The sequence below is a fragment of the Python bivittatus genome, unplaced genomic scaffold (assembly GCF_059951505.1).
Source record: "Python bivittatus isolate LINGU-HERP-01145 unplaced genomic scaffold, Pbiv_v1 ctg000700_np1212, whole genome shotgun sequence".
NCBI lineage: Eukaryota > Metazoa > Chordata > Lepidosauria > Squamata > Pythonidae > Python > Python bivittatus.
The window spans coordinates 24,179,135-24,188,335 of NW_028277098.1; the positions used below are offsets into that span (position 1 = coordinate 24,179,135).

The following is a 9,201-nucleotide window of genomic DNA, read 5'->3' on the forward strand; positions in this document are numbered from 1 at the left end:
CGAGGGTTTGGGAGCCAGGGTGCGTGTTTCAAAAAACAAAACATATTTTTAAGATGGAAAGCACCACGGATTCTCTGTTCGAAGGGTTGTGAAAATGGCTAACTTCGGCAATGAGATGTTTCAAGAGCGCGTAACCCCAAAGCCGCCCAAGCGAAAATTAAGAACAAGGAAAATCTCCAAGACACCCAGAGCCAGGTCATTAGCTGAGGAAAATGTGCAAGAGGATACCGTAGTTCCTTGTCACTGCAGGTTTTGCAGCACAGATGGTGAGTAACTATGAAATATTAAGAAAATAATGTTTTAACTAGTTGAAACCCATAGTCTAAATCTATCTTATTTCCCTTTTTAAAGAAATAACATACCCCTATGATGCCACAGTGATTCAAATTCTAAAGGCGTGTGTGATCAAAATATTACTTCATTGTTTCGTGGGATGCATGCAGAAGATGGAGACCAGATGGATGGAACACTACCTGGCGAAGAAGAAATGATGAAATCCCTATGTTCCAGAATTTCAAGGCCTGAGACTCTCTGGGTCATTATGACCATCGCCACCAAACTGGACAAATTATATGTTGCATGTGACACCCTTGATGAGCTTCTGGAATTCATACAATATATTGAGAGAAACCCAAGTCCCATGGATGTAATGGCCAAAATTGGGTCTGAATCACTGGTGGCTCTAAAGAGGCTTATATGTCAGAATGTGGCAGGAATTAATTACAAGAAACTGTTAACCAAAGCCTGACAAGAAACTGTTAACGAAAGCCTGTTGAATGGCATGATAAAATATTTTTCAAATAAAGCGAAGTCTGTGTTTCTTTTGCTAACAGCAGCTTAGCCATGTGTTGGGAGGTCTTCAAAAAAAAAAGGTGACGCAAATAGGGGTGGGCGAGGTGCCTTATCTAGACCCCGCAGTCCAAGCACACAGTCTGCAAAGAGTGGACAGCTCACAATGGAACCTGCAAATGTAAGTACAGCATGAAAGGTTTTGGGGGGGGGGGTGTCTGACAGGAGGTGTTTATAACTTTTATTTCATTGTTTTATTTTGACTAGGATGACCCCAGTGATTCGCGGTGTCTGAGAGCGTTATTGGGTAGGCTTTAAGTTCACTCAAATTCATGGGTTGGATGGTTTAGACACTTTACTATGCTTCTCCAGTCACTGAAACCAGGGTGTCATGTCTCTTTTTGGTGTTAGAATGGGAAGATGATCAACTTTTTGCAACCTTTACATTCCCCACTGATCCCCAGGGGTCTCTGCACAGCGTTGACCATCGGGCCAGTCTGGAAGGTACAGTTTTAGTCTGTTTTTAGTCTGTTTAGTGTTCCTCTCAGCATGCAAAGAATGTTAGCTTTAGCAGGAGTACTCTATGGCATGCTTCTTCTTCTTCTTTTTTTTTTTTTTGGTTTTAGAATGGGTAACCGACCAAGGTTTTGCCTCTTTTACCATGCCTACACCTGCCCAGGGGTCTCTGCACAACGTTGCCCACCAGGCCAGTCTGGAAGGTACTGTTTTATTCTGTTTTTAGTCTGTTTAGTGTCCCCCTCAGCATGCAAAGAGTGTTAGCTTTGGCAGGTGTAATCTATGGCATGCTTCTTTTTTGTTTTTAGAATGGGGAACCGACCAAGGCTTTGCCTCTTTTACCATGCCTACACCTGCCCAGGGGTCTCTGCACAGCGTCGACCACCAGGCCGCTCTGGAAGGTACTGTTTTAATCTGTTTTTAGTCTGTTTAGTGTTCCCCTCAGCAAGCAAAAAGTGTCAGCTTTAGCAAGCGTACTGTATGTCATGCTTCTTTTTTTGGTTTTAGAATAGGGGACCGACCAAGGCTTTGCCTCTTTTACCATGCCTACACCTAACCCAGGGGGATGACAGTGTGAGTTCTACGCCACAGCCATGTACAAGCCATGCAGCACGAAGCCTGCTAGAAGGTAAAATGACCTACTGTTTTATCCAGCTGTAGATTGATTTTAGAATTTAAGGAGGGTCATGACAATATTATGAACGCTTCTGACGTGTACCTTCTCCTTGTTTTTAATCCAGAGTCACCTGGAAAAAAACAAAAAAAGTCTGAAGGGAAGACCCCCACACCCCCAGCAAGCAGTGATAGCTGTACAGACAAGTCTATGTCAGAATCTCAACCAGAAGAGGAGATATCAGATTCTGTGTCGTGGCTACAGACCCCTGACTCTGTAAACTCTGAGAATGTGCCCAATGTGTATATGGAGCTGGTGCAAGCGTGGGAGAGGCCCATCCGTAGTTATGCGGCTGTAGAATACTATCAACGGTATAGATTTGCTAATCTTGACCACGTATGCTCGTTTGTAGACGCAATAGATGCTATCCATAATGTAATACAGGCCTTTTTGAATAATGCTTCTAGGGATATAGGTCAAAATGATTTTGCACAGCTCCATTTAGAAGCAGATGGCCTCCAGAGACCTTTGTTTTCTGTTAGGCGGCATATGGAGGATTTAAATGCTGATGAGTTCCTAACGAGTGTAGAAAATCTTCTGCAGAGCAAAGCAGAGCTGGTGCGGGTGGGCAGTTTACAATTAGTGGTCACCATCGTGAAGCACAAGGAAGGGGGTGGCCGTAGGAAGTTAAGCACGGTTGTATTCGCCAGGGTCCTGCAGACAAAAAGACAGCACCTGGTTGATTTCAATGTGGAAGGTGAATTTCTGTGTTTTGCCGGGTGTCTGCTGAGTTTGTTAGATAGCAGGGGTGACACAAAACGAGAAGCCATTACTAGAGCAACCAGGGACATTCATGCCTGCCTGGGCATTTCCACAGAAAACAGGATCGGCTTTTCACAGATACACCTCTTCGAAGAGCACTTAGGAGTAACGATAAAAATTTTGTTTTATGTCCATGGTGGGTGGAGGTTTTTTGTCACCAGCAGACAGCAGCAAGAAAAATTGGTGTTTATATTGTTACATGACGAACATTACTACGGAATCAAAAACATCAAGGATTTCCTGGGCGAGCGTTACTTCTGTGAATTCTGTCACACAGGCTACCACCATAAATTTAGCCATGACTGCCAATACCTCTGCCGGGCATGTCTGAAGCAAGACTGTCAGGAGGTGCAGGGGGAGAAGTCAAGATGCTGTAGGTGCAAGCAGCTTTGCCGCTCTAGCGCATGTCTTGAAAGGCACACACGATTGGCGGGGGAAGGAAAGGTTGACTGTAAGACCAAGGTATTTTGTGACACATGCGGTGTTTACGTCTTCACCCCCCACAATAAATGCAAGAAGACAACGTGCGGCCAATGCTCTGAGAAGGTTGAAAGCTTGGATGGTCATCTGTGTTTTATGAAGAGGCTGGATCACCTGCAAATTGGCGAAAGATACATAATTTATGTTTTTGAATGTCGCCAAGAGACGGGTTTGCACACCCCGAATTTTGGGTATGCGATGGACAGGCTGGAGTCTGGCAATGGCAAAAAGGTAATGAGGTGGAGCTGCTATGGAGAGGCCTGCCTGGAACAGTTTGTGAAGAAATTTATAAACCACAAATTTATAGGATGCACCTTTATAGCCCACAATGCCAAAGGATACGACGGGTACCTAGTGTTGAGACAGTTGATCCGTGAAAAGGTGCGCGTTGATCTTATAAGCCAGGGTGGCAAACTGCTGTGTATCACCCTCCCAGATTATAAGATTCGGTTTACTGACAGCCTCTCCTTTTTGCACTTAAATTAAGCAAACTTCCGAAAGCCATGGGGTTTCCGAGGTGCAAAGGGTACTTCCCCCACTTGTTCAACACAATGGACAATCAAGACTACGAGGTATTAGGTATTACAGCCCCAAGACCATGATGCCCGGCGAGAGAAAAGAATTCCTGAAATGGCATGCTGCTAATGCAGGCACCATGTTTAAACTAAAGAAGGAGCTGGCTTACTACTGCCGGCAAGATGTGGAGATACTGAGGGAGGCTTGTCTTCGCTTTAGGGTGCAAGTGATGGAAATGACAGAGCGTGAGTTTCTCAGAGGCGACGGTGGGGATATTGTTGAGGTAGAGATTCGCTGCATTGACCCCTTCCAGTACATTACACTTGCCTCGGTCTGCATGGCCCAGTACCTGTTCATGTATTTGAAGAGTAAAACCATCACTTTAGCCCCGCTGGACTCCTATCAGAGGACCCAGAAAAGGTATCGGGACCGAGCGTTCAATGGCTGATGTATATAGAACACACTGAGAATCTCAACATTCAGCACGCTCTGCAGGGGGGCGAAAAGCAAGTAGGCAAATATTTTTTGGACGGCTTTGCTGTAATAAACGGGGTTCCCACTGCTTTTGAATTTAACGGCTGTTTTTTTCATGGATGCCCTGTCTGCTACTCTGAAAAAGACTTCAACAAGTTACTTGATTCAACCTATGGAGGGCTACACAGCCGTACTAGGGCTAAAGAAGAGTACCTCAGGGGTCAGGGTTATGCCATGGGCAGCATCTGGGAACATGAGTGGAGGAGCATGCTGGAGAGCAAACCCATGTTGAAGCAGTTTCTAGTTGAGAACAAGCTCCCAACCCCTTTGAACCCGCGAGATGCTTTTTTGGGGGGTAGAACAAATGCCACATGCCTGTACTACAAACCAAAGCCCGGTGAAGAAATCTTGTATTATGATTTTACCAGTTTGTATCCATTCATGAACAAGAACAAGGAATACCTGGTTGGTCATCCTCAAATCATCTATCAAAACTTTGGGGACATAAAGCGGTATTTTGGGATAGCCAAAGTCAAGGTGTACCCACCAAGGAACCTCTATTTCTGGGTCCTGCCCCACAAATCAAGGGGCAAACTAATGTTTAGCTTGTGCTCGGCCTGTACAGAAAAGCCACAAACCACCCCCTGTACACACAGCGATGAAGAAAGAGCCCTGACCGGGACGTGGTGCACCGTTGAATTGAATGTGGCCATAGAAAAGGGCTACAGAATTGCTGAAATCTACAAGGTCTGGCATTTTGACAGTAAATCAGACGGTCTGTTTTCAGGCTATATGAACACCCATCTCAGACAAAAGCAGGAGGCCAGTGGCTATCCAGCCTGGTGCAAAACAGAACAGGATAAAGAGCAATATATTCGGGATTATGAAAAGATGGAAGGTGTCCGCTTACGGCGTGATCATATCGAGGTAAACCCCACTAAAAGGCAGATTGCCAAACTCTTTCTAAACTCCCTGTGGGGTAAGTTTGGCCAGAGCACCAACCACCTGACAAAAAATCATCCATGGTGACAAAAGCTGAGGAATTATTCAAATATCTTTTTGTGCCCTATTACGATGTTTCCTCCTGCGAGTTTGCGGATGATGAGACAGCGGTTGTGACGTGGAAAACAGCCAAGAACCACCCCACCAAAGCCACATGTACCAATGTATTCATTGCTAGTTTTACCAAGGCTTATGCCCGGCTGGAATTATACAAGCTCCTGGATGGGTTGGGCGATAGATGCCTGTACCACGACACCAATTCGGTCATTTTTGTAAGTAGAGAGGGAGCGTGGACCCCTCCTTTGGGCGACTATTTAGGGCAGCTGACGAGCGAGATCCTGCCAAACACCGTTATCACCGAGTTTGTCGTGGCTGGCCCCAAAACGTACGCTTACGCCTTGTCCAACGGGGAAGCGGTGCTGAAGGTGAAGGGGATTACACTAAACAGCGGTAACTGTGACAAGATCAATTTTGACAGCTTGAAAGACCTGGTAGACGATTACTGCCTGGCTGGCGCAGAGGGAAAAAAAGAAAACAAGGTAGAACAGCCGGGGATCGTCAGACTTAAGAAACAGTGGGCCCTAGAAACGAGGGTCCTCAGAAAGATCCTCAAGGTGGTGTATAATAAAAGAGCTCTAAAGAGCGAGGATTACTGCACGCTGCCATACAGCTATTAAGGGTAATGGAAAATAGCGTTCAGTTTGTACACCCATTTTCTTGTATTATAAGCGGGCCGTCCAATTCCCGCAAATCTTATTTTATCAAACAAACGTTAGAAAATGGCTCCACCGTGATGTCTCAAATGCCTCAAAATATTGTATGGTTTTATAGCTGCTGGCAACCTCTCTACAAAGAACTGCTTAATAAAATCCCCTATATTAAATTTATGGAGGGCCTTCCGGCTTCCTTTGAAGATGATGACTTGTTCCCGCCTAACCAAACCAATCTAGCCGTGGTAGACAATCTTATGGCCTCGGCCGGCGACAGCAACCAAATACAGAAGGCTTTTACGCAGTACGTTCATCACAGGAACCTGAGCATTATTCTCATACTTCAAAATCTGTTTTTTCAAGGTAAAAAAATGCGAACGATAGCTCTGAATTCCAAATACCTAGTTTTATTCCGCAGCCCCCATGACCAGGTGCAAATTGTCATGTTGGCCCGTCAGATGTACCCCACTAACAGCCGGTATTTTTTAGAAGTGTTCCAAGATGCCACGCGCAACCCCTACGGTTATCTTTTGGTAGATTTGGCTGCCACTACCGCAGAGGACTACAGGCTAAGAACTGGTATCTTTCCGCCTGATTGGCCTGCTGTTTACACTATGAAAAAGAAGAATAAAATAGCATTAGCTTGAACGTCTTGGAGTTAGTATATACAGGATGTCGGAGAGGGTGCGCAGAAATTGGGGGGTCTTAAAAATCTTAGTGAGGGCCGGTCCAAGACACAGAAAAGCCATCTTGTGCAACGCAAATAACGACCTAGTGGGGGCGATAGCCGAAATAGCGCTGAACACCTTAAAAGGCAACCTCCCACTGAAACCCTCACAATATAGAGTTTTAAAGAGAAAGAAAGGGGCCATCAAAACATTGAGTGATAGAAAGGTGCCGCTCAAAAAGAAGAGGCTGCTCATTCGCCAGTCGGGGGGCTTCGTTGGATCATTACTGGGGGTGGCTATACCGCTGCTGGCTAGTCTGTTCGCTCGTTAACCCATGGAACATGCGGAGAAAATGTTTTTGGTGTCGCACCGTCAGATGGAGCAACTACAGGGCAGAACACCCGCTATGGGGGTTGTGGCTGCTAACCGGTTGGATGACGAGATGCGGACTATTCTTCAGAGACCTGATTTGCGGGAGGATGAAAAGATTAAACTCTATAATTCTGTGCTGCAGAGGTTTCTAAGACTGAACAGACAAAACGATTCTGAAAAAGACAGCCTGGCTCTCATTTACCCCTCAGAAGAGAGCCGGCAGCCTCAGGCATTGACGGGACAGGTATCACAGACGGCCCCCCAGGACACAGCGCTACATGACATCCTAAGTGGCGTGAGCACACGTTACAGGAAAAATGCAGAACTTTTGCTTAACAAAATGAAACAGCACCAGGACATATCGTCCTGGGATGACCGTGGCACATTTTTGTACAAGGGTGTGCCTATTCCCGGCACTAACATTTTAGATCTGGTGAAAGGGGCCGCGCAACACCGCACCCTTACTGAGAAGCGGAAACCTAAAGGATGGGTGAATTTATGAATGCTATGGCCGAGACAAATGTTCCAACCTCTGTGCTGGGGTCTACAACAGTTAAAGAAGAATTAAAAAGGTTAAAAGATCCCCCGCCCGCTAAGAGTGAAACTGCTATTAGCCCTGATTCTGTTACGACGGGCCAAACAGATCCTCTGGTTACCGATACACCCTCTAGGTCCTGGTTGCTAAATCCAGTAGTAGGCTCGGGTTTGGTGAGTGGCTCATTTTGTAAAGCGATGTATGCTGTGTGTTATAAATAAAAAACACTGTGAAACCAGTAAAACTGTTTAAGTCTTTCTCTTTATTTTACAGTAAGGCACACACGACTGAATACATTGGTGGCGGATACATGTCCCGGGCCCCCTTCCCCCCTTTATGGTTTTTACATACCGCTGGACCATTTGATCATTTTTAATATTGACATCACTGTACATCTTTAAAATATTTTCATAGGCCACACCTTTAAACCAGTTCTGTAGAAAAAACACACAATGTTGCCCGCAGGTCACGGCGCTGGGGTGTTGCAGCTGCCGCTGATGAAACGTGTACTTCTTAGACTGACGCTCTAAGAACCTCACTATGGATCTGGGAAAGTCCGGGCTGCCTGGCGGTCTTCCGTAAGAATCAAAAAATTCCCCGTATCTGGGAGCTGGGAAGTAGAGGGCTAACCCGTGTTCTCCAGGTAAACTCTGAGGGTGGGTGTTTACGATTAATCCGCAAGGCCTTTTGGAGATCGGTGTCGTGGGTAGCAGATCAAAGGGGTAAACCCCTAAAAAATCAGGGTTTCCAGAGAAGAGCCGTAGGATCTGTAGAGTGTCCATTCTCACATATAATCAAAAAGCACGTTCCTGGTGTGGCTTATTTCAATAACGTTTTCAAAGATGGCGTAGAGTATCATGTTGACGGTGTTGAGTAGGGGCTGTGCGAATCTAATTTCCGCTCTGAGGTTGCCGTTTCTGATCAAAGAATAGTGCTTGGCACACCCGTCATCAGGGCCTAGATCAAAACAATATAATTTATACCCTGTCTTAAATTCTCCCCGGTTGATTAAGAGAGGTTTGTCTTTCATACCTTTAACGGTCATCTGCACCATCTGCATGTACTCTCTCACATAAAGGTCGTGTGCATAATCAGGCTGAAGAGGCTTAGCGGGGATCTGTTCACCGTCGCAATACAGTGCACAAAAATTGACATTGAAGTTCTTAAAATTGAACGGGTTTCTGTCATATTCACCACTGAAAGAGGCGTTGTCCACAAAACCAATCACTAGTTGTTTAGGTAGTTGACCCAGAAAAAGGTTTTCCTGATTACACACAAGGCTGCCTGCCAGAATGCTGTAAACCTTCATCCCCACTCGATCAACGGGGTACTTGGCATTGCTGGTCAGCAAAGCTTCCGCGTGGCCCAAACGCACTCCGGCTGATACTTTTACACATTTCACAAAAAGAGAGGCCGACACCAGCTGCACTTTGTAATTCTCGTTGCCATCCCTCATTAGACAAAATTCATTTCTGCTTCTTGCGAGTTTGATTTTCACATCAACACCGTTAATTAACAGCTTGTCTTGAAAAAAAAGATCGCTATGCAACGGGCCGATTAGGTCCCATTTACGGCTCCCGGCTGTATGTCTCGCTCTCGCTCTGAACCTGGCATTGCTGGCCTGTAGCAGTAAGGTGTTCTCCGTGCAGCTTGGCTCATCTTTGTAAAACCCCCCGGCTGTAAATTGGGTCCTAGAGTATCAGC

At 45.7% G+C, this 9,201-nt stretch overlaps 1 protein-coding gene across 1 annotated transcript; it reads right to left on the bottom strand.

Annotated features, from left to right (window-relative positions):
- Positions 1–8,281: 8,281 nt before the first annotated feature.
- On the bottom strand, positions 8,282–8,953 carry LOC148214150 (uncharacterized protein F54H12.2-like). The gene has a single exon (XM_088153354.1). It carries the CDS (start codon positions 8,951–8,953, stop codon positions 8,282–8,284), a length of 672 nt encoding a protein of 223 aa, XP_088009480.1.
- Positions 8,954–9,201: the final 248 nt, after the last annotated feature.

Excerpts from the sequence above, each read along its gene's own strand:
- LOC148214150 (XM_088153354.1), bottom strand. The coding sequence starts at position 8,953 with ATGAGGGATGGCAACGAGAATTACAAAGTGCAGCTGGTGTCGGCCTCT.